At 41.7% G+C, this 26,484-nt stretch overlaps 1 protein-coding gene across 1 annotated transcript in view; it reads right to left on the reverse strand.

The window, feature by feature from the left end:
• Positions 1 to 26,484, reverse strand: part of LOC115786213 (zinc finger matrin-type protein 4-like) — a 120,988-nt gene that overhangs the window by 33,894 nt on the left and 60,610 nt on the right. Inside the window, exon 3 of the mRNA XM_030738269.1 lies at positions 24,699 to 24,788. Coding sequence (XP_030594129.1) covers positions 24,699 to 24,788 — 90 coding nt within the window. The remainder of the gene's footprint in view (positions 1 to 24,698; positions 24,789 to 26,484) is intronic.

Here is a 26,484-nt window from a genome sequence, read left to right on the forward strand (position 1 = left end):
AGACCACAAATAGATTTTAAATGGGATTTTAAGCATTTCTGTGAGCAAGCTTTCTTTCATGATTTATGGGACTATGACTGGAATAGACTCTACCTCATTACTGATGTAGCATGAAAACGCTTTTATGATGCTTTTATCAAAATTATAGATGAATATGCACCATCTAGAAATTTAGAGTAAAAAGCCAAAACAATCCCCGTTCTTTTTCTTCATCAAATCTCTTCAGAGAAAGGGATGTTTCTTGGGCTCGGGCCAGAAAAACTAAATCTGAGGCAGCTCAGAAATTGTTTAAACTCTTAACTAAAAAGGCCAAATATGTGTTCCACCACTCAGAAAACACTAAATGCTGTCATGATTTCAAGACGTTTTGGAAAATAAAAAAATCTTCTAAGTGATGGAACCACAACTGCCAGTTCTTACTGTATAAAGACTCATGACTCAGGTGCTTTAATAAACTTGTTTTTTTTTTTCCCCTCAGTGTCTTTGAGTCTTTAGTTCCAGAATTAAAACAGCTTAATGAACAGGAAGCTCTCTCTGCAACCACTCAAACTGAATCTTTGGTTCAACCTTTGAGTTTTTCTCCTCTGAATGTCATGGAGCCTTGATCCGAACTGCTGGTTTGGATCAACTTGATCTTTATTTTCTTAAGCTGGCAAGAGAGCAGAACCACCAACTTTATATATGTAATCATAATGATATCCCTGTCATATGGAAATCTGCCTATGGTCTCCCTTTGTTAAAAGGAGGTGATCCAGTTGTTAATAACTACAGGCCAATATCTAAAATTGTCTGTTTTAGCAGAATTGCTTGAAAAGCTTCTTAGTGAACAACTAAAATAATTTTTGGGCAAAAATTGTATTCCCAACATCAGGTTTTAGAAAATAACACCCAATAGCTGCTGCTATGTGCTGCTAAGTGGTGAATGGCATTATTGAAACTGCTGCTCCTTTTCTTGATGTTTCTAAGGCCTTTGACACAGTTGACCATGCTACCTTTGTCAACAGACCACACAACACTGTCCTGTCTGCTGTAAGTTGGTTTTCAAGTTACTTGTCAGCTAGAGCCCAGTGTGTCCACTTTGCTGGGTCTTCTTTCTCTTTTCTCCCAGTATCAAAAGGAGTTCCCCAGGGCTCCATATTAGGACCACTACTCTTCTCTCTCTAAAACAAACCTTTGCAATTTATCAAAAGTTTCACCCAATTTTTAAGCAGAATATCACACAATTATCTATTGTTCCTCTCTTTCAGTAGTACAGATGCTCATATTTCTGCAGCCTGCTTTTGATATTGTTCAGTTCCATTTAACATTACTTATGTTGGTGTTAAATGCAGCCAAATCCAAGTTCATGTTGTTCTATAAAGACAAAGAGCTGTAGTCTAAACCTCCTAAAATCAGAACCACTCAGGGGGCTGAAATTGAAATGGTTACAACTTTAAATATTTAGGCATCATTATAGTTCAGAATTTGTCATTTTAAACTCACACTGAAAAGCGTGTGTCCAAGCTGAAACTTATATTTTCTTTTTTAGGAATAAATCTTGCTTCTGGTTCCAGGTGAGGAAGCGTTTGAGTTCTGCAACTTTTTTTTTTTTCTTAACCTTTATTTGATTACAGTGATCTGCTATTTATAAATGCATCTTGCCAGTACATAAAGAGGTTGGATACAGTCTACCATTGTCCTTTGTATTTTATTACTGGCTGTGTAAACCGTGTACATTACTGCTCTCTGTATGCTGCTGCTAAGTGACTATCTCTGTATGTCTGCAGACTTTCCATCGGTTGTTTGTATCTAAAGCTCTGCTTGGGAAGTTCCATTTGTGTGTCTATATGTGTAAAAACCACCTGAAATCAATGGGGGAGTTTAAGTCCATTTTAAACAAGTGAGAAAATAGTTCTTTTAGTCAATGTGACAGCCTTTGATGTTGCTCTTGTAATTGTCTGTTATTGCATATGAGATTCAGATTTTTGTACTCACTTGCCTGAACTGAATGTCAGGTGTATTTGTTCCTTTACTTGTTAATTATTATGTGTTATATTTGTTGTAATTTCTGATGCCCTCTTGGCCAGGTCTCTCTTGAGAATTTTAAACCAAATTAGAGCTTTACCTGGACAAATAAAGGATATATTAACAAAAGGTCAACCTCAGAACTTCTGGTCTAGTAGGACTTGCTTTTCTATTGATTTCCTTGAAAATATCAATAACTTCTGAGTATCTAATAACTGAGTATATGAACATAGGGTCCCATGCTAATGTTTTTACTGAAATACTATTTGTGGTGAGCTCTAATGTAGCACAGAACACAACTGCGCACGTGTGAGAGGAGAAGACAAAAACACAGTTCTTCCTCCCACAGTGTGTGATAACACAGAAACACTGCTGCACTCTGAGTCATTCTGACACACACACATGCACGCAGCCCCTCCTTCTGCCCTTGGTCTTGTCCTTCACTAACTCCGCACACACATGTATACACACTCACAGAACCTACCAAGGTAGCAGCAGCAGAGCCACTATTCCATTTAACATGCAGGATTTCATAGTAATAATAATAAGCAAATATATTCAGGAAGAAGCAAAATGCACCAGAAGATGAGACGCCACATCCAAATAGGAAGGAGCCATAATTTCATGGTTAATTAAAACTGGATAAACGAGGAGCTAATTGCAGGGAAATGTAATTAATGAAGCAGTAGGTAGGTGTATGTTGCAGGCTGACAGTCACAGTACAGACCTAGCTGACACAGAAGCTGTATTTCAGGCATGGAGCTGTACAGTAATTGTAACGTGCAATGAACTTTAGGAATGTGGACAAATTTCTGATAAACTCAGCCACATAGTTCTAAATATCCTTCTCATTCTTTGTTCCTTTCTGGTTCTGGAAAACCCATGAGTCACCTGAAACCTGACGCATGCCATATTTCAGCAGTCATGTACAGTGGGAATCTTTTTCTGTGTGTGTGTGTGTGTGTGTGTGTGTGTAATCTTAACCCAACACAGAAATAATTGGAGTTCTGCATTGGCAGAATATACTGCTGTGCTGCACTCCTCTGAATATGTAACTGATGGGGCCAGGAGGAGACAGAGAGAGAGAGAGAGGGTTGGGGCTGCCTCATTCCTATTCATGTAAGGCATAATAAAATAATCTTTTTGATTTGCAAGCAGTAAATTCTCCCTCTGCTGTCAGTGCTGTGCTGCACATTTTCATCTTGGTTTAAGGGAAGCAATGTCCCTGCCGTGTCTTGCTGCACTGGACTTGTGTTTTTTACCACTGTCACTATATCACAAATGCCAAAGCTGCAACATGCTCACGCTCACAGAGATTCCGTCTAAGATGCATCATTTTCTTTCTAGTACTGGAGTCAACAAGCTGCACCGATCCTTGAGGCGATAGCCTTGGGCTGCAGGAAACCTGGACTGGATTGGCCTGATTTTGGCCCAGATAAAAACCTGTATAATGCCTGGGCTAAATCTGGAGGTCAGGGAACACTCACTACTCATACGCATCTCCCCTAAGGCACACACAGAAGAAATAGGGCAGCCAAGTACAAGGGTATCCCAGCAAAAAATGGATAAAAAAAAGGACTTGCTCCCAACATAGCTGTGGACAATAAAGTCTATTGCTGCCAAGCGGAGCATACAGGGGAGCACTAAGCTGGGCTGACACAGTAGTCTCTGCTGCACACGATAAAGTGACCTTCACATTAAACGGCAGGCAGTACCAGCAGGGGCAGAGAATAAACCGTCACTGGTCTTCACTGGACAATGCATCAGAAGGCAGCAATAAGAATTAGAGTTTCCAATTTTTCACTCAAATGATTTGGGGGTCTCACTATTGCTGCAAGAAGCTGTTTTTTTTTTTTCCCTCTGCTGATTTCTGAAAGCATATTGTGCGTGTCCACACAATGCACTTATTCTTATTCCTCTTGGTGACATTATTTTTATTATTGCTTTATTTTAGTTGTTTATTTTTTGTAAAAGAGATTTTGAGATTTCTAAATTTAGTGTATAATTTGTGAGCATCACTGACGTTCATCAGAAACACAATCTGAGGCTTTAGTTGTGGTCTTGGAGTAAGCAATCTTTTCTACATATGCCAATTTACTTAGTATGTAAAATTATCTGATTAATATCCAAATCTAGGTATGGTCACTACGAACATGGTGAAAGGGCTGGGCGATTACTTGCTCAACAATTACGGCAGCATTCAGCTGGTCAGGATATCTCTGCAATAAATGATGACCAAGGTGTAAAATGCTGTGATAATGCTGGAATTAATTTATGTTTCAGTAAATTTTACGAATCATTGTATACCTCTGAGGCAGCATTTAACCCAGCTGAGCTAGAGGATTCTTTTTTAAGGATGTTAAAATCCCATCAGTAAGTTCAGACCTGTCTAATGAACTGGAGAAAGATCTTTCTCTAGAGGAGATAAACTCTGCAATTAAAGATGTGCAAAAAGGAAAGTCTCCAGGCCCGGATGGCTTCCCAATGGAATTTTTTAAGAAATTTTTTGATCTGCTTCCTCCTCTATTATTATTATCAGTTTTTGAAGAATCTTTGAGCAAACAATCATTACCATTGTCTATGCGTCAAGATGTAATTTCTTTGCTATTAAAGAAGGAGAAAGATCCCTTAGACTGCAGTTCATATCGCCCGGTTTCACTATTGAATTCAGACTCAAAAATCCTTAGTAAAGTGTTGGCAAAGCGACTTGAACAGGTTATCCCCACAATTGTCTCACATGACCAGACAGGATTTGCCAATAATTGCCAATCCTTTTTATATACTCCAACCCCACCTGGCCATAAAAGTGATGAGTGTCATGGTCCTGGGCCGGTGGCCCAGCGTTTTGAGTTTCTTTGGTGTAGCTTTCTTTTGTTGTACTTTTTCTAGTTGTTTTCTTAGTGTTTCTTTTAGTTTTTCTGTTTGTTGTTTGAGTGTGCGGGTTGGTTTCCTTTGTTTTGTTTTGTAAGGTTGCCTTGTTAAGTTTCTGTGTTTAGGTTAGTATCTGTTATGTTAGTCAGTTCCTGTTTTATTTTGACAGTCTTGTGTTCCATGTGCTTTGTGTTTAGTTTTGCTTCCCCTTTGTCATTAGTCTCATTTGGTTCACCTGTCATCCCCTGTTGTTTCCACTTGCCCTAATCCCCTTGTGTGTATTTAAGCCCTGAGTCTTCCTTTGTTCATTGTTGCGTCGTCGTCATTGTTTCCCCCAGTGTTCCCCTCTTAGCTGTGTGTTTTGGTTTTTGGTTTTCTCCCAGGCTTCCTTTTGTTTTTTGCCCTGGTTGAGATTTCTGGTTTTTGTATTTTGTATTTTTCGAGTCCTGGCAAATAAACAAGTTTTACTTTACGTCTGCGTATGTCCTGCACTTGGGTCCTTCCCTCCACACACAGCCCCTCACCGTGACAGAACGACTCAACCACCATGGACCCAGCGGACTACTACCTTTTTGAGCCTGACATGTGTGAGCCGTGGCTCGCTCCGGAAGACGAGTCACGGTATGTTGGCACGCGCCTCGCCCTGGGAGGGCCCGGCTGGAGGAAGAAACCTCGGCGTCGCCGCCTCCCACCTCTGTCTCAAGCTTCCTCACAGCAGCTGCCTGCCATGACAGCTGCCACCTCTCCCTCTGCCATTACGGAGATAGGTGTGGGTGGCTATTTCTCCTCCCCTTCGCAACGGAAGACGCCACTCACACCACCCCCACTAACCTGCTCTTCGCCCGCTGCATTCTTGGCTCAGATGTGGGACGTGGACGAAGAGCCTAACACCACCGCGCTTCCTGTTTACACAGGCAGGAGGAAACGCGGCTCTCGGCGGCGAAATTGTCAGTCTTCGCCTGCCGCAGCTATGGACTCTGTTTAACCCCAGCTCACCCCTGTTATCCCTGCCGGACCACCAGCAAATGGCTTCCACACCCCATCACAGCAACAGCCTGAGCCGAGAGTCATAAGGACGGGTTTTGCCAGGTTTTCGCCAGCCACTTCCTCCTCTTCGTCACCTTGGACCTGCTCTCCCTTGCCTGTTCCTCAGTCCGGCTGCCGCTCTCCTGCCTCCTTTTTGGCTGCGGGGTGGTCAGAAAAGGACGAGCCCGCTGCCGTGATACTGCCAGCCTCCTCTACCCAGAGGAGACAGAGACGTCACCGTCAGCGCACCGCACCACAGCCTGAGACTGTTTCCCAGCCTCCGCTTGTCCATGACGGGCTACATGGAAACAACTTTGCTGTGAGTAAAACTGCCTCTTTTTTGAGTAATGAATCCCCCCCCCCGGAAAATAAGGACTTGTCATGTTTTGTGTCTCCGCAAGGAGAATGTTTTTGGTACCGTGATGAGGTGGAGGTAATTGATTCACCTTTGTTGATGGAAGCCCTCGAATCAATGAACAGTCATCATCTACATGGGAAAACTATGCAGCCAGTATACCAGGACCATTATTCATTCAGTGCCAATTTGAAGGACTATTCAAGTGCTGCTATTAAGACTGCCATCTGTGTTTCCAGCCCCGTGACTGAGTTTCCCAAGCCTGCTAGACCGAACTATCAAACTGTGCATAATACTCATGTTCAACCTTTCCTGGAAACTGCTGTTTGTAAAACTCCACAAACACTCATTCCTGCTCCATGGAGGAGAGTAGCCGAGGCCAGGTTCTCTCTGGTACCCGCTTTGTTTTCACGGGTGGAGGCAGCCATGGACTGGCCTGCCCCTGCACCCGTCCCTGCTCCGCGAGTGAGAAGAACCCAGTCCTCGCCTTCTGCTTCAGAGCCTCCAGCTTCGCCTTCAGAGACCCCAGCTCCCCTTCCGCCTCAGTTAGCTCCTGCATTAGCCTCACAGCTTCCCTTAGCTCCAGCTCCAGCTCCTCAGGTTCCCTTAGCTCCAGCTCCCTCTGCTCACCCTGCTCCCTTAGCTCCAGCTCCCTCTGCTCGCCCCGCTCACCCTGCATCTGAGCCTTCAGCTCCCTCTGCTCCCCCTGCTCCAGCTCCCTTAGCTCCAGCTCCCTCTGCTCACCCTGCTCCAGCTCCCTCAGTTCACCCTGCTCACCTAGCTCCAGCTTCCCCTGCACCCGTACCTGTTCCGCGGGTGGGGGCAGCCACGGACGGGCTGACCTCTGCACCCGTACCTGTTCTGCGGGTGGGGCCAGCCACGGACGGGCTGACCTCTGCACCCGTACCTGTTCTGCGGGTGGGGCCAGCCACGGCCGGGCTGACCTCTGCACCCGTACCTGTTCTGCGGGTGGGGGCAGCCACGGACGGGCTGACCTCTGCACCCGTTCCTGTTCCGCGGGTGGGGGCAGCCATGGACGGGCTGACCTCTGCACCCGTTCCTGTTCCGCGGGTGGGGGCAGCTAGGTCCAAGCCTTCGCATCAGTTTTCAGCGTTAGCTGCAGCAGCAGGGTCTCAGTCAGCCCCTGTGGCTCTCCCTCGCACTCAGTCAGCCCCTGTGGCTCTCCCTCGCACTCAGTCAGCCCCTGTGGGTCTCCCAGCCTTAGCTTCAGTTTCTCCGGTCCCCTCAACCTCTCAAGTTCCTTTAACTCCCTCCTCTGGTTCAGTTCCCTCATCCTCTTCATCCCCTTCGGTTCCTTTGGTCCCCTCAGCTCCAGTCCCTTTAGTTTCATCTCCCTTGGTTCCCTCTGCAGCTCCGGTACCTTTAGTTTCATCTCCCTTGGTTCCCTCTGCAGCTCCGGTACCTTCAGGTCCCTCAGGTCCCTCGGTCCCCTCTGTCCCTCAGGTTCCCTCTGCTCTGGTCCCTTCAGCTCCCTTAGTGCCTTCGGTCCCTTCAGCTCCCTTAGTGCCTTCGGTCCTTTCAGCTCCCTTAGTCACCTCCTCAGCTCAGTCCCAGCCTTCTCAGTCAACCTCAGCTCAGTCTTCTCAGTCTCCGTTAGATCCCACACTGCCAGTTTCCCAGTTATCATCCACGCCACCACCATCAGACTCACCTGAACAATCCTCTGAGCAGCTCCAGCTGTCCAGGGAAACAGACACTCAGCCTGCACCTCGGGTCTCTGCTCTGCCTCACCCTGCACCTGCACTTCATCTGCCTTTACCTCCATCTTCAGACTCACCCGATCCATCTGCAAAGCAGCCCCAGTCGTCGGAGGAGACGGCTGCGTGCCCTGCAATGCAGCCAGGGAGTCTCGCTCGGTCCGAGCCGCCGGGGGTCTCCGCTCTGTCCGAGCCGCCGGGGGTCTCCACTCTGTCCAAGCCCTTCGAGTGTCCTGAGCCTGCTCTTCACCTTTGTTCTCGTCGCCGCCGCAGCTGGGAGCGCAGTCGGCCTCTAGTCCTGCCTCTTTGTCGTCGCCACCGCTGGGAGCGCGGTCGGCCTCCTGTTCGGCAGCATGGCTCTTTCGAGTTTCCTGGCTCCTTCAAGTTCCCTGGCTCTTCTAGTGGTTCTGAGCCTTTCACGTGTCTGGAGCCTTTCGAGTACCTTGAGCCTGCTCGCCTTTGTCCTCGTCGCCGCCGCTGGGAGCGCGGTCAGCCCCCTGCTCGTCTTTGTCGCCACCGCCGCTGGGAGCACGGTCGGCCTCCTGCTCGCCTTCGTCCTCGTCGCCGCCGCTGGGAGCGCGGTCGACCTCCAGAATTGTGTTCTTTTGTTTGGACTTTTTTCCAGCCGTGTGCTGCCGCCTTCTGTTTCTTTCCTGGTTTGTTTTTTGGACATTGTTGCTCCTTGGGGTTTTGTTTTGTTTTTGTCTCGAGCCCTCCGTCCTGGTCCCCCTCCTCCTGCCCTGGTCTGGTTTTGGGTTTTGTTTAGACTGCTCCTTGGGGTTTTGTGTTTTGCCTTGTTAAGTTTCTGTGTTTAGGTTAGTATCTGGTATGTTAGTCAGTTCCTGTTTTATTTTGACAGTCTTGTGTTCCATGTGCTTTGTGTTTAGTTTTGCTTCCCCTTTGTCATTAGTCTCATTTGGTTAACCTGTCATCCCCTGTTGTTTCCACTTGCCCTAATCCCCTTGTGTGTATTTAAGCCCTGAGTCTTCCTTTGTTCATTGTTGCGTCGTCGTCATTGTTTCCCCCAGTGTTCCCCTCCTAGCTGTGTGTTTTGGTTTTTGGTTTTCTCCCAGGCTTCCATTTGTTTTTTGCCCTGGTTGAGATTTCTGGTTTTTGTATTTCGTATTTTTCGAGTCCCGGCAAATAAGTTTTACTTTACGTCTGCGTATGTCCTGCACTTGGGTCCTTCCCTCCACACACAGCCCCTCGCCGTGACAATGAGATCATACTTTCATTAGATTCTGAGAAAGCGTTTGACGGGGTGGAGTGGAATTACCTCTTTAGGACTTTTAATTTGGTCCTAAATTTAGATCATGGGTGAAGTTGATATACACCTCACCAATAGTGGCTGTACGCACTAATTGCAATCTATCCAGCTATTTTGAATTGACACGTGGTACGAGGCAGGGGTGCCCACTCTCCCCACTTTTATTCACACTTGCCATTGAACCGCTTGATGTAGCGTTGCGGCAAAGTCAGGTGATTAAAGGTATAATTCGGTTCGGCACTGAACATAAAGTTTCCTTATATGCTGACGATGCGCTTTTGTATATTTCAGCCCCTTCGTCTAGTCTTCCTGAGTTACTTATTTTACTTCAAAAATTTGGGAGAATATCTGGTTATAAGATTAATCTTCTAAAAAGCGAGCTGATACCTGTGATATCTATAGAAGGGAAGCCTATGAGCACTGTTCCTTTAAAAACTAGTTCTAAAAAATTTAAATATCTAGGTATCTGGATAACTTGAACCTATAAGGACCTTTATAAGGCAAATTATCTACCACTATTGGTGAATCTTAGGCAGGACATTGCTAGGTTGGAATCCCTACCTCTCCCTTGCAGGAAGAATCAATTCAATCAAAATGACCATACTGCCTAAATGTCTATTTCAGAGTGTTCCTTACTAAGTCTTTCTTTTCTAATTTGGACAGCAAATTATCAGCATTTGTTTGGAATAAAAAGCATCCACGGATTGGCAGGAAGATGCTGCAATTACCTTGTAGTCTTGGAGGCATGTCATCCCCTAACTTTATGTACTATTATTGGGCAGCTAACATTAGAACCTTATTATATTGGTTAAAAAGAAAACTCCTGTTCCAAGTTGGGTGGCCTCGGAAAGAGGCTCAATTGTATCTAGTTCTCTCTCCGCTTTACTTTACTCCAAGTTACCTTTTAATCAACCAGTTTCAATATATACTTCTAATCCAGTGGTAATTCACACAGTAAAAATCTGGAATCAGTGTAGAAGATCTTTCAAAAGTACAGAGTTATTATTGGCTGCCCCTGTGTCAAATAATCACATTCATTAACAGATACAGCTTTTAATACCTGGGCTCTAAAAGGAATAAATTTATTATAAGATCTATATGTAGATAATAGGTTTGCTTCATTTGAACTGTTGGTACAGAAATTTGACATTCATAAATCACAGTTTTTCAGATATTTGCAATTGAGACATTTTGTAATGTCCAACTCTGAGTGCTTTCCTCTACGCCCTTCTACCTCTGTTGTTGATAAGATTCTGGAGTATAGGTCTGACACAAAACAATCCATGAGTAGAGTTTATACACTGCTTAATTCATACCATGATACCAATTTGGATTCTCTGAAATACAGGTGGGAGATGGACTTGGAGGAATCCATTTCAGATTCAGACTGGCAAAAGGTTATTCAAAATATTTATTCTTCCTCAGTTTGTCTAAGGCATGCAATAGTTCAATTCAGGGTAGTACACCGTCTACATTGGTCCAAAGATAAATTGTACAAGTTTAAAAAGGACTTGGATCCAACATGTGATCGCTGTAAACTAACTCCAGTCACACTTTTACATACATTCTGGACTTGTCCAAAACTACATGGGTATTGGCAATCTATTTTTGATACTTTATAAGAAGTATCTGGACAAATTATTCACCTGTCACCACTCATCGTTCTCTTCGGGGTGGTCCCAGCAGATGTCATCCTCAGCAAACGTCGGAGTAATATGATAGCCTTCTGCTCTCATGGCCAGGAGACTGATTCTGTGTAGATGGAAAGATCCACATCCTCCGGTATATGAACATTGGATAAGAGAGGTTATGCGTTACATTCATCTGGAGAAGATTAGATACACGGTCAAGGGATCTGTTAAAAAATTCTGCGATACCTGGCAGCCATTTTTGTCTTATTTTGAAGATATTTCGGCAGACAAATTTGTGTAGTGATCAGTTGTTGGTTGTATTATATATGCACAAACCTGAGATTAATATTAATTGCTTTACAAGCACAAGATGTACACATGTTGCTGTAATAGATCCGGCATAGAAGGGGTGGGGTGGGAGGGATTTTTGTGGTGATTGTGTATTTTTGTTGTTGTTTTATGTTTACTTAAAAAAATAAAACAATAAAAAGACTTTGATCAAAAAAAAAAAAAACATGTTTGATTTGGTTGAGACCAGAAACAGACTGGCTCTCAAACAATTCTTAATGAGTTGTATAAGGAAAGATTAAAACACACACACGCATCTCCATAATTATTAGCATATACAAATAAACATGGGCAGTCAGGTTGTGAGCAATTGTTGAGAGAGTAGCTATGACTTCAGCTGGAGCTAAAACTTAAAGTAAGACCACAAATAATTAAAATAATGAAAATCCCAAAGCAAATCTGCTGAGGATCAGTAAATCTGTTTGCTCTTAGAGCTGTTTTTTGACTGGTGAATTTTGCTGCAAGAAACATTATTTTCCCTCTGCTGATTTCAGAAAACACACACACACGCACACGCACATGCAGACACAGACACAGAGAGTGTGAAATTCTTTCAGTGACCTACAGTCAGTCAGAAAAGATGGAAATGGATAAAAGTCTCTGATACATTTAACAGGAGAAACTACCCTTTATTCTACAGACTAAAACACGCCCACAATGATGTATTACATTAACTATGTATTACCCAAGTGTGAGAGGGAGAGAACGTCATGACACATCATGGCCAACATAAAAGCAGCTACAACTGGTAAATCAGAACCAGCCAACACCACTGGCTTGCCTACATGAGTTACAGCAGGTTTGTGTGCTGCCTTGCTTTGAGAGTTTGCAGTGTGAGAGTTTGGAGGCAGGTGCACAATTGTGCAACGTGCTTAGAGTGGCCAATGAGTGTTGGAATTTGGAACACTACTTTCAGGAATATTTACTGTTCCACGACTTTTGTGGCTAATTAACTGAGCTAATGGGAACCAGCCGAACTGTCTCCAGTCTTAAACCTGTTTTTCAGCTATTCTTTCCTTCTTACTCCTGGAAAAGTCAGATGTGAAACTCAGTGAAAGTGTATTAAAATGAGTCAGATTATTCACAGCGTTCTGGTGCAGGGATGTTATGCGGTTCTAGTCAACACTGTCAGCTCTCTTACCCCTTTCTGTGGAACAGAATAGCTTTCTATATTTTTTATTTTACAACCATTGTTTGGCTTCTTTTTTGGCAGTTACTGTTTCAGATGGTTCACTGCCCTAATATATGTACTGTACCTCTGGGGTCCTGGCTTCATTCTGCTGGGCTCTGCTTTCTGCAAGGTGAGGGGTTTTTGCTAAATCCCTACCCTTCACTGGGTATAATGGACCACCTCCCTTACAGAGCAGCAATTCACATTCCTCCCTTTTCCAAAGAAGCATAGAGGGCATTTAAAATGGGAAGCACTTTAGGAAAAGAAACGTCTAGTCTAGGTTCCACACCAAGGAGAGCTACAAAATACATTTAGGTAGGTGAAAATTCATCATCCTCTCCTCATTTCATTTTTTAAACAGCAGAAGATTGACATGTCACTTCTCAGGGAAACGCTTGATAGAAAGTTCCTAACGCTGAGGTGCGCTTTTTGTTTACTCAGCTTTGTGTTCTATAGCCTGTGTGCATTTATGCTTTTGTGCTAACCAGTAAAGTGATATTTGAAATGGCTCACAGTACAGATATGATTTAGAGTACTATTTCCAGGCATGAGAGGCTAAAAGTGCTGCACCGTGGCTCCATAAAAATTATAGAGGAAATACTATATGTCCAACTTTTATTCCTCTATACCAACTTAAGAAACAGTACAAAGGACAGCAGTACAGCTTCCATTGTAATGCAAGCTTTGAATCTGCTTGTCTTTTTTCATGTCTTCTTGATTTTCTTCATAATTGCGTGTAGCTTTGTGCTTTTACACTTCAGTAGAGATGTAATAAAAAATTTAAAAAAAACAGTGGTGACTTTCATTACTCAAAATTTGAAGCAATGTTAGATGTGGATATTGTGCTGTTCTACTGGGGTTCCCTAAGGTTGTTCATCATTATCTTTATAAGTATTATTGTGGATGAGAGTGATTCAAATTAGAGAACAATAACTACAGCAGCAGAAAAGATGAGTTTGCAATAAATATATTTATGGTTACAGCTTGATTTGAAGCTGATGGCAGGGAAAGAAAGGTGTATTTATGAAGGAGCTTCTAATAAACATTAACCTTCAACATGCCATGCATGTGTATATGATGCTTCCTTTTCCAAACTAACTTTCTTAGGTGCAGGTTTTTTTCCACTGGGATGGGTTATCCACCAAGTCACCATCTTGCAAAATGATTGTTTCCAGCTTTACAGGGTTTGTCAGACAACTGACGTTTTTAGCACAAGCTGCCAGATTAGCATCAGCACTGTCATGCATCCCTTAAAGGTTCTCTAATTCGGCTCACAGGGTGTTTAATTTCTTCTGAAATAATTTCTTATTTCAGCTTTTTTATGATACAGAATATTTTGAAATGATGAAATATGCTTCAGCTACACCTCTCTTATTCATGACAGATTAATTTGATAATAATAAGTAGTTACTGAAATTTAGGAGCAACCTGGTATTCATTTCAAATACTAAGAAGCAAATATTACAGAAAGTACATAATGCATTGGAGTGCTTCATCTGCTGATTAACTGAGGTGAGTATGTAGTAATGCAAATATGCAAATAAGAACATTATGCTCTTGCATTATAGGCATGTGAAGCAGATTTGAAATGTATGGGTGCTTTGTGCTAGGTACAGCCATCTAATATATTCTGTGATAATTGAATCATTCTTATGTTTTTTCATGATTTACAGTACATTCTAATATAATTTTGTTTATTCTTAAACAAGACATATATTTATTAGGCAGTTTGTTCAGCTGCTCATTAACACAAATATGTCCTTGACTATAAAGTATCAGAACTTAACTTTACAATAGGTCGGGTTCCCAGGCTAGGCCCCCCGTGCTACGTGAAATACTCTCTGAAAGTCTACTAGAAGATGTGAAACAGCACTACGGACAGTCCCTACTTTGACTACCACTGAAACCAGCCAGCTGATCTATACCATGGCAACAGTGATCCTTGAGATGCTTGGCTATAAGGAGCAGTACCCTCCATGGAAAAGGAGACTAGAGGCTAAGATCAAGGCAGTACAGAGGGAAGTAAGGCAGCTAGCAGAGCTGCAGAAAGGTGTGATGAAGAAAGGAGTGCCTAAGAAGTACAACAAGCTGTCCATACCTGAGGCCTTAGAAACTGCCAAGCAAAAACTCAGAGCCTTGGCTAACCACTTGAAGAGGTATAAGAGAGAGATAGAAGCCAGGAGAATAACCATGCAAGGTGTATGCTCAGTGGCAGGGGAACAATATGAGAACGAGGTCTCACGGATGATGTTTGCTAAGCACCACCATCTCAGTTATGTCAGCTAACGAGTGAAGGACAATAGGAGCAGCAACATCGTCTCTATTTTTTTCCCTCACATTAATATTAGCGTTCATTCTGAATAGTAAACCTCTTCATGAACTGAATCGTCTGTAAACTTTTCAATTGTTTTGGACAGAAAAATCTTTTTGATTTAATTTGAAGCCTTATTTGAACTCTTGGACAGAGGCCAATTTTATTTATTTGCAAATTATATTTTCATAAAAAAATTGCATTCACTTTAATATACATTGTTTATTTGATATTTATTGTGATGGTCACGTTAATGTTAAAAATACAATTGATTTGTTTTGAACTCGTATTTTTATGGGGCATTATTTTAATTATGAGAAGAGACAACAAGGTCATGTTAACAGGTCTGCAGGCTTCAACAGGTGAGGTAAGACTGAAATAATCGTTGACTAATCGACTAATCGATAAAATAACTGTCAGATTAGTCGACTACCAAAATAATCTTTAGTTGCAGCCCTAGTGCAGGCTGTGCAGAGATGTCCCTGAGACTATCCATCACACAACAGCAGGGTGCAAGATGCTAGCAGGCAGGGCATACACGGAACGCCAGAACCAAGTGGCTGGCATAGTATACAAGAACATCTGTGCAGAGTACGACCTGGAAGTCCCAAGATCAAAATGGGATACGCCCCCAAGGGTGGTTGAGAACAACAGAGCTAAGATCCTGTGGGACTTCCAAATACAGACGGACAAACTGGTGAATGCTAACCAACCGGGCATAGTAGTGGTGGACTAGCAGAAGAAGAAGGCTGTAGTGATAGATGCATCAATACCGAGCGACAGCAACATCAAGAACAAGGAGCACGAGAAGCTTGAGAAAAACAAAGGGCTGAGAGAAGAGCCAGAGGGGATGTGGAAGGTGAGAGAAACAATGGTCCCGTGGTAACTGGAACACTTGGGGCAGTGGTCCCCAAACTGGGAGAGTGGCTCCAGCAGATTCCAGACCATCAAGATTCCTCTGGTAGAAGACCTGAACTTCAGGGAATGGGGAATTTTATATATATATAAAATATGGGGAATTTTATAGATAGATAGATAGATAGATAGATAGATAGATAGATAGATAGATAGATAGATAGATAGATAGATAGATAGATAGATAGATAGATAGATAGATAGATAGATAGATAGATAGATAGCTCATCACATCATCATGCAGCTTCCTTAGTGTATGTATGTATATATGCTATTAGAAATGTGTGCAAGAGTGCAATCTGCTGTATATTGCCCAAGGAGAGGTCAAGGCAACGAAGCAGAAGACTGCAGTCACTTCTTGTTCAGTCAACGTAACGCGGGACACCTGTGCCATCTCCAGTGTGACTGCTCCATCTACACGCAAGGATATAGAGGGAATGCTTAAGGCCTGATTTAATAGAAACTGGCAGTTGAATAAACCAGCAGGCTGACACCAGAACCAGCCAACCAATTGCAAACATTTGCTCACATGTATAATGGATATTAGATGTGCTTGACAACGTGGTGGAGATTTTGTGGACTGGACTGGTTATAGGTGAGCCTGTCAGTCTACGACGTTGTGAAACAGATTTCAAATGCATGGATAGATACTTTGTGTGAGGTACAGTCATCTGCAGCCTTTAATATTTTAATTATTAGAGTGCTGTGAAAAAGTATTTGCTGTATTTCTTTCAGATCAAAAAAACTAATTTTTAATATTTGACAAAGAAAGCCCAAATAAATACAAAATGCTATTAAGTGATGATTTCATTTATTAAGGGAAAAAAAGCTATCCAAATCTACCTGGCCTTCTGTGAAATAGTAATTGCCCTCCCCTTGTTAAATCATGAATTAACTGTGATTATCCACATAATTTGAAAGCTGAGTTCAGTTTCATTTGCCACGCACAGGTGTGATTACTGGAAAAAAAAAACACTTAAATAGAATCTGTCTGACAAACTGACGTAGGCTAGAAGGACTGCAATGAAACAAAAACAAATAAATTAATGAAGATTATCACCCAAAACCCAACGGCTGCATCTAACAATTTAGGCGTCTTTTTAGGAGTTTTCTTACACTTGATGACGGAGATACATATGGGAGTGTAAGATCTCTTATTGAGGCCTCTTTTTGATACTGTATATTTGTATATGTACTTTCACATTTTCTTATATAACAGATAATGTATGTTACACATTATAGTTGATTGGGTAAGTTTTATATCTGTGTAACTAATTATAACAAAAATTTTCATTGTTAGATATTTTTTGAGATATTATGCATATTTTTGATTTTGTTTGCCGTTAGGTTTGCGGTTGATTGATTGACCTAGCTGTGTGGCATGGAGCACTGTCCTGTTGAAAAAAATAAATCCTCACAGTTGGGGAACAGAGTTGGAAGTTTTCTTGCAGGATAACCTCGTGCATGGCTTCATTCATGTATCCTTCGCATGAATCTGCCCGATTCCAGCTTTGCTGAAGCATTTCAAGATCATCACCAATCCTCCACAAATTTTTTGCAGTGAGTGCAAGACACTGTGGCTTATAGGCCTCTTCAGGTTTCCATGTAGCCATTAGATGACCGGGTGTTGGGGAAAGCTGAACATTGGACTCATCAGAGAAAATGACCTCACTCCAGTCCTCTGTGGTTCAGTTCTTAGGGTCTTTTGACACGTCAACCTGGCTCTTCTTTGCTTCTTATTGATGAAGGGCTTTTTTCCAGCTTTACACGACTTGAGCCCTGCCCCTAGGAGCCTGTTTGGAACGGTTCTCGTCGTCCACTTCACCTCAGCTGCCATTTGCCATTCTTTTTGCAGGTCCCTTGATGTCATCCTACAGTCACTGAGTGACATTTTGAATGAGTTGACAGCCATCCCACTCAGTGGAGAGTCGTTTCTGCACTCTATTGTCCCTCATGTCTGCAGCTTGTCCTTGTTCTTATGAACCGCCATCTTAGTGCTGTTACAGTAATGTTAGTGAACAAGTGTGTGAAGTTTGATGGAACAGTATGCATGTATGTGAATTTGAAAATCCTAAGTCACATTGTTTGCGAGTTATCGCGTTCAAGATTTTCAGAAACCCTGACCTCTGACATTGACCTTCAGGTCAAGGTCGTCGAAATTCGAACTGATCCAAGATTTTAAGTAGATGCATCTATGGTGTGAATTTGAACATCCTAGGTCACGTCGTTCTCAAGTTATGACCAACGTTAAAGTTTTTTTAGAACAGGCGCCTCTGTCGATAGAACAGAAGTATGACTGACCAGCCAATACTCAAATGAAAACATACTCTGTAGAATCAAATTATGGGTGCTGAACTCACCTCTGGTTGATAAAACTCCAGTGTCAGTACTGCTTTGTGTCATTTCATTGTCTCTCAGTTACTTTTGTAATAATTTTATCTTCTTTAGAAGAGCCTAACTTGCTTTAACAGACTAAATCAACAGTGACCTCAAAACTCATCAGACTGGTACAAAAAACCTGAACCAATGAGTCCACAGTCCCAAACACGCTATTTTACAATCTCCATCCACAAAGCAAGCACTGACTGACACCACCTCCTCCTTTACATGAGAGCAGGTTATCACAGGGACTAGCATGACCAGGAGCGTGTACAGTTGTCAGATGCCATCAACTCATCCGGGTCCAGACGTAGGGTCATGCCAGGCCGTACGCACTCCCACAGTCTCTGGAGGCTGTGCTGCCGAGTGTATTTTTAGATAGTGCCACCTTATAAGCGCAGCCTGGTCGCATCACATCTGTGTAGTTTAAGTGGAGCCTCTCCCATCAAGGCAATGTGCCCTTTTACCAAGGGCCTAAGGTCAGACTACAGAGCAAACATAGATTTATTGTGACACTTAAAAAAACAAAGATGAAGCAATGTGTGAAGCCAGTCCGGGTTTTGTCACAAATTTTGTCAACCAACTTAAAAAAATCCACAAAACAAAGTTGCTGTAGGGTTGCTTGAAAATTTTAAATGAATTCAGTCACATTATGAAGACAGTTATTTCAGTGCTTAGTATTCATCATCACTTTAACCCCACTAATGTACCAGTTTTATTTCTGATCTAATAATGGCACTAACAGAAAGGTCAGGAAATGAACTAAATTACAAGAGTGTATCCTTTGGGGATGCTAAATAACTACAGCAAATCTTGAATTATGAAACTACATTTTGAGATAGCTTTTAATGAAAGAGATGGCCAGTGGAAATTCTGATGTGGTGCTAGATGAAAGGTCAGGAGTGAATCACCCTTTGGGGGATCAACACCACTGAAAGTGAGCAAGTGCTGCTTTTTTAACCCAGTGTGAATTTTTACAATTTTACAGTATACTTAGGGCAGCATGGTGGTGTGGTGGTTGCCTCACAGCTAGAAGGTCTGGGTTTGAAGCTACCTTGGCCCGGGCCTTTCTGTGTGGAGTTTGCATGTTCTCCCCGTGTCTGTGTGGGTTTTCTCAGGGTACTCTGGTTTACTTCCAATTAGTGGGGTTAGGTTAACTGGTGATTCTAAATTACCTATAGGTGTGAATGTGAGTGTGAATGGTTTTCTGTCTCTCTGTGTTAGGCTGGCGCCCTGTACAGGGTGTACCCTGCCTCTCGCTCCAGCCATGAACAGGATAAGCGGATGAGAATAGATGGATGGACAATATACTCACTGTTCCTCAACAGCAAAAGACTGGAATCATTGAAATGGACTTGAAGCCAGGAAATATATCTGATGCAATTATGAACAAAGCAGTGCTAAAATTGCCCAGTGGATCAATTTTTGACACAAATCCATTTCTAAATGAATTAACAAGGGTCTGTAGAGCTTAATGTTTCCTTCTCTTTACCTTTATTAAGCAGCCCAGTGTGTAAATGGTAAAATGGTAAATGGACTAGTTCTTATATAGCGCTTTTCTACTCAGATATGAGCACTCAAAGCGCTTACACAACACGTTCACATTTACCCCATGCACACGCATTCATACAAGCACTTCCATGATTAATGAATTAAGCTAAGTGCTTTAATCATCTAACATTCACTCACGTTCATACTCCAACGGAACGGTCGGAGAGCAACTTGGGGTTAAGTATCTTGCCAAAGGATACATTGGCATGCAGCCTGCAGTAGCCAGGAATTGAACCACTGACCTTCCAATCAGTAGGTGACCTGCTCTACCTACTGAGTTACAGCCACCCCAACAATGTATGTTCAGTGTCGGCAATTAACACTAATGAAGGATGTATTTTGCATGTGCTTAGTAGTGGAGATTGAAATGAGTTATATTTTATGCGTCAGGAGGTCATCTAATTATTTGGTTGACTTTTTTTTTATTATTAACCCCATACTAGAGTAATATCAACACATTACCCACACATTTCACCCTGGTTTATTTGCCAATACCACAATTGTTGTCCAGTCTTTACAATAATGGAGTTACTATGAACAGACACTGAAGAAAGAAATCTTTTTAATTTCTGGCCTTGGACATTAGAAACACGGCCACTGAACATATTCTTGAATTTAGCAGAATCATCCAGTGTCATGAGTGTTTCAGCCTCACACGCAAAATAAATCTTTGTGACTGGAACTGTAAACTCCTTAAATTTTAATGTAGAGGGGCATGTATCTTGGACTTCTTTATATTATTATTATTATTATTATAGAGGATATGCTAAACAACCAATGTTATAGTTAGACTGTATCCTTCTAATTACTGACTGTAATCACCACATGGCGTTGTTCTGAACTCTTGAATTTTGACCTCGAAGTATAAATCTGGAGTTTCCACCTTGACATCAAGGGATGTGCAGAGCCATGAACGTCTGAAATAACTCATCAGTTTAGCAACTCTGTATTGTAGAAATATTATGTTAATTTGTCCTACATCATTGAGGACAAAATGATTAAATGACTAATATCCTTACGCTTATAAAGGGAAGAAAAAACCCTTCATGACTGAAATTGCGCTTTATATTGTAAGGTAAAGACCCTACAATACTTACACAGAAAACCCCAACAATCAAAACAAAACCCCTATGAGCAAGCAATTTGGGGAATGGTGGGAAGGAAAAACTCCCTTTTAACCAGGCTCAGAGAGGAGCAGTCATCTGCTGCAACCAGTTAGGGCTGAGGAGAGAGACGGGACAAAAGACATGCTGTGGAAGAGAGCCAGAGATTAATAATAACAAATGATTAAATGTAGAGTGGAGTATAAACAGAGTAGCGTCAACTATGTGATTTCAAAAGTTAATGAATGCGGTGTAAAATATTTGGGGTAACACTGATTCAAACATGGTCCAAACATATTTGGGATGATCATAAGAGTGCAGACAATACCCCCCCACCCCCCATCATCCCAATCCCTAACTACCAGTAAAACAGTAGCTCTTTCTCCTGGAACAGATATTAACCCTGAGGTTGATTTAATTTGAGTCACAGTGAGGCTCAGAGGAGTTGTTCTGTCAGGTCCAAATGTTTCCCTTGGCTCTCACTCTAGACTAATTAAGGGATTCTGTATCAAACCACATGACCTAGAGATCTTTCTGTCCCCATTCTGCAAAGGTTCATGCGGCTATTAGTTGATATATAAAATGCTGATGGGAAGAGAGCTTGTCTCTATAGACACATTTGAAGGTTGCTTTCCTTGTGGATGTCATCTTGTTACAAGCAATAAAGTCACTGTCAGCAGGGGGTGCCACCTGGAATGTAGCCTACTGTATTGTGAATTTGAATTCGATTGATGCCTAAAGACTGTTTTGTTTTGTTTTTTAAGTTTTTCACTGTGCTACTACAGTCACAAAAATGAAATTTGAAAATTACTTTTCTGCCTGGAACCCAGAAATCCATTTGCGTAAGCACAGAGAAGCATTTTGAAAAGTTTTAATCTAAGGTAGGCAACAACAGTCCAAAGTTCCTCTGCAAGCATCAATTAAACCCCTTAAACCTCAAGTCTATTCATTCAGTTTACAGATATGTCTTCTTTTTTTTTAATCCAAGTAATTTCTTCAGGCTCTGTACAGTACCTTTGCTTTGTTTAATATGGATATATCTGTATCTATGAAAACTGAACAAAGCCTCATCCCTCCTTTGCTCGTCTGCATCCTGCCCCTTACTCTTCTACATCAGACCAGGATCCACTAACTCACAAGATATCTCACAACACTCAGCTCAGCACACTAGATCACAGATTGGGAAAAAACAAAGAAAAACACACAACCTTCCCTCATACAAAGAAGACTTTCGCTTACATCAGCCATCAATGTCAACACAGCAGAAAAACTTGTGAAGCCTGTTTGATTTTAACTCCCCTTCCTTGGTAACGCAACAATATGGAAAGATATTCTGGGAAAACAACAGGACCCACGTGGAAGTCATTTCCTGGTCATGGGTGGTGACAAAGTCATTACAAAGAAGACACAAACTCTAACTGACAGCCATACACAAAATGCTAACAGCTTTGATTTGGCCTGCAGGTCAATCTCAATGGCCGATGAGTCACAGATAGGCAGCTGAGAAACACAATGGTAGGAGGAGGTCTAGCAGAAGAAAAAACTGAAAGTTTGATGACAGTAAGTCTCCACATCATGGAAAGCCTTTCTTTCTCATTGAGAGCCGTCTTGAAAGCAATAGAGGAAACTGTCAGAGGTGGAATTGGACAAGAAGATAGTTGACTCTGGAGCCAGAGAGGGCAGGCAGTAAACAGGGTGCTGGCGGCCCTCAGGTTCTTGCTGAATCATACTCTTTAGTTGAGCATGGTTGACCATTATCCCAGCGGATCAGCCAGTCTCAGTTCTGGCAAACATCACCTGATGACTCAGCTGATAACTTTAACCAGTGACGTGTCTGCTATCTTTGGTAGTCTGTTCTGTATGAGAGGGTTTGTTGCTGCTCTTTCCATCCCTATTTTTCTGTGTATGCACTAAAAGGTGGGAGAAACCAAAACAGAATCATACAACATATGGAAGTAATAATCTTCTTTTGTCTGTAGTAGTAACGACTGAACTATATTAATTAGTAACTACAGACATTTTTGCTTGCTTTTAAATTATTTTACTACTAATCTAATACGTTTTTGTTCAATATTCGCTCTCTATTCACCTCAGCTTGGATCTCCACTAATTCCACAGGGCATTACCTGGTTGTTTAGCTGCAACAGGTTTTATTATATTAATCAGATGCTTCCTATTTGGTTCTACTCTCATTAGGTGCCACCTGAGGCAACTGAAATGTTAATGAAAACACTTTTCACATCAGAAGAAGTACAACCTGAACTCTTATTACACACTACAACTGAATAGGACTGAACACTATTTTTCTTAAGCATGAAAAGCATAAAGATAATGGCAGCAAAATTAACTGTGGCAACTGTAAAACAAAAAAAAAAAACTTGTGTAACAAATGTACTAAATAAAAATGAAAATGAATCAGTTTACGATTTTAGTCCCACTTTGATACAGATAAACAGAGGATGCTTCAGTCCACTAAAGGTCACTATAGACAGAAGCCAGCAACACTGCAATTACATGTATGTTACACTTACCAAATTAGGGGGATGTGTTTTAATATCTATATATTTTCCTAGTTTGATATTACAGTAATATGACCCATATAGAAACAGGTGGAGTATGATGTAAAGTGTCATATGGTCAAAGATTGCACTTTGGTTGTCTGACAAGAAGCTACTGGAAAACAAAAAGGAAGGTTCCATGTTCCAGTCAAGTGTCTCTGATCCCACATGGTTTCAGTCTGAGTGATAAAAGTACCAGCACAATCCAGACAGGAGAAAGACTCACAAAAGAACTAAAACTAAAATGTTATCACAGAAACATTACATACAAAGTCATTTTCTGGAGGGTGGGGGGACTGAAGAGAAAGAAATTAATGAAATATAGTGAAAAAGAAGAGAAATTTTTAAAAAAAAGGAAGGAAGGAAGATGAATACAAATAAAGCATATGAAATGCATCAAAACCAAAAATCGTAAGGTGAGTATAGGTAAGAAACGAAAAGTAGAAGAACACACAGGATAGGACCAAAAAGTTGATGTAAGATAAAGAAATGAAAGAAGATGAAAGATGAATTTAAAAAAAAATGAAAGGGAACAGGAAAGGGATGGTTGGGAAAAGTAGACGAAAGGAATTTATAGAAAACTAGAGAAAAAGAAAGCACAAGAACTGAATGCAGGCGTGTGACAGGGGAAACCAGACAGATGACGACAAGAGAACAAAATAAGACAGAGGCAGAGTGGGAAGCGATGGGTTAGCAGGGAAAAGCTGAACGAGAAATGAGCAGCAGGACTGGATGATGAGCTGAGGCAGCATGAGAAAGCAACGGCATCCCTTGACATGTTCTTATCTGGTTCAGAAACCCAGATTTCTTTACTGATAGCTGGCAAACCCTCAGTAATCAAAGCAGAGACCTCTTCTCGTCTCATCATTCAAGCCCCTCCACTACAGCCTCTTCCACAAGCACACTCTAACTTTAAACTCCACTTGAAAGGAATTTGGATCGGAAGTGCCCCTTTCACCATGACGCTAACATCAAATCTCAACACCCACCATGAAATCTCAACATTGTGATGCTTATCTGAGTGTAGGCAGTGCTGCAAAGAGGATGTAACAACCATGTTTTTCGCCCTTCCCCCAGTGGAGACAAAGAGGAACAAAAGTCACTTCTGCACATGTAATTGTGTCCATCAGACACATCGCATGCTTCAAATTTACATGACAGCAAGGGCTGCAAGGGCCGGATACCAAACAATGTGTCTTTGTGTTTGACAAAAGGTTGGCATCCCCTGGCATCGCTAGCAGAGCCATTACAATCGCATTGTTCACTGGTATAGCAACGTGGAACTGCTGTTTATCAGTCACCTATTCTCAAACATGAGGGGCCAACACATCACACGGGGGTTGTTCTGAAAAGCAGAAAAATTCATTAAATGTTTCCATATGAGACCAGCAGGTGTGGACTGGGGCTGAGGTGTGTGTGTGTTTCTCAGTGATTACCGAGACTGTGGGCAAATACACAGCAGGATGAAGAGAATTCACACAGGGACTCACATTGTCTGATCTGAGCTTCTTGGCAGGGCAGCCTCCATCCACGGGATGTAGCATGTAATACAGCCGCACTTTGTTGGCATGTTTCCGACTCTGCAGGAGAAAAAAAAGAAAATATTAAGATCTAAATATAATTCTTGGTTTTTTTGATTGTCTCCACAGACTCTCACTGTCGATCAACTTGGATATCTAACGTTGCAACTCTTTTTTTTTTTTAAATCTTGAATTAAATAAAAGCTCAATATAGTGCAAATTTGTTTCAATAAATATGTTATGCTATCATTGACTCTTTAACTTCTCAAATCATATGCCATCTTTTGACATTTGTGAGGCCAAAAGTCAGCAACTTCATTTGCAGACTGAGCGATAAACTTTTTAGCAATAAGTCAATATGTCATGATGCTATTTAGCCTGCTCTAAAAAACAAACAAACAAACAAAAAAACTTAAGAACCAACGTGAATAAGCAAGTTAGATTTTATGCTTTTAAAGAAATTTTTCAGTACCAATTAAAACAGAAATAAATAAAAAAAATGGGACCAAACTTGCAATGATAAAACACATATGTGCCAAAGCATATATATAGCATGTGGGACTTTGCTTGGAAAGGCAACGGGGCGCCTGGGTGGCTTAGTGGTGAAGCCGGCGACCACATACATACGCAAGACAATAACCACGGCAAACCTCGTCCAGGTTGCTCTGGTCTTTGCATTTTCTCTCAAATCCAACAAGTTCACCACAAGAACCGACCGTTCGCTTTTCGCCCAATACGTACATCTAAGACTTTGACATCTAACACCAATGCAAGATAATCAAGTTTCATCTGAGGTTGGTCAGAATGTTAGCTTTTCATTTTATATTTTCAGTCTCTTATCAGAGATTCCAAGTTGCTACAAGGCCTATCAGGATACAGAGTGTCATGAACAGGATCTATATATGGAAAATCAGATGCCCCTGCAGTGTATCCTCACTGCTATATTACAAGGAGAAATCCTATTCATGCCTGAACCACTGTTACCTGACCTATTTAAAAGCCAAAACTGCAATAAAAACTTCCCTTTTTGATCTGCCAGTGATAAAACTCATGCTTGCACAGATGATAAATATCTTGGTAATCACTATCATGTACTTATACACTGCCCTGTTAATCGCCTCCGTTTTCTAATATGGCAATTTCCTTTTAAAATATACTTTTACAGGGAAAGGCTGAGAGATATTGCACTAAGCTGAATTAATGGACCACGTTGCATCAATATTTGCTGGAGCTTATTTGAAAAAGTCAGACTGTTCAAAAAAAAAAGAAAAAGAAAGAAAAACTTACAGAACAACTCTCTTATATAGCTACTCTTTACAGTGCTCACTCTTGTTTCAAAGCACTGGCTTAGGTTAGAGCACCCATTAAAAATAGGTGAAGGCCATCAAATGAGGCGCACTCTTCCGATCCCTGATACTGGACTGAACTGATAACTAGTGCTCGGTTTACTGAGGTTGAAGCAGGAGTCTTCTTACCAGCAGCCCATCAATCCCGCAGGATCTGATAGCACAGCCACGACAAGAGAAACACAGGATTTGGGAGGACAGATTAGTTCATCTGAAAATGATTATTCTTAAAGATTAAACTGTAGAAGTCAAGGGTAATAACACAAAAGAGGAGGAAGTAGGAGGTGAAGGGAAAACCTCCTGTGATATTGCAATTTTTATTTTTAAAGAATGCTGCAGAGGAGTAATAGCTACAAAATAAATCTAGTGAAGCATGTATAGTAGGAGCAGTGACAGGGCCTAATGCCTTA

The sequence above is a fragment of the Archocentrus centrarchus genome, chromosome 9 (assembly GCF_007364275.1).
Source record: "Archocentrus centrarchus isolate MPI-CPG fArcCen1 chromosome 9, fArcCen1, whole genome shotgun sequence".
In the NCBI taxonomy this organism is placed as follows: domain Eukaryota; kingdom Metazoa; phylum Chordata; class Actinopteri; order Cichliformes; family Cichlidae; genus Archocentrus; species Archocentrus centrarchus.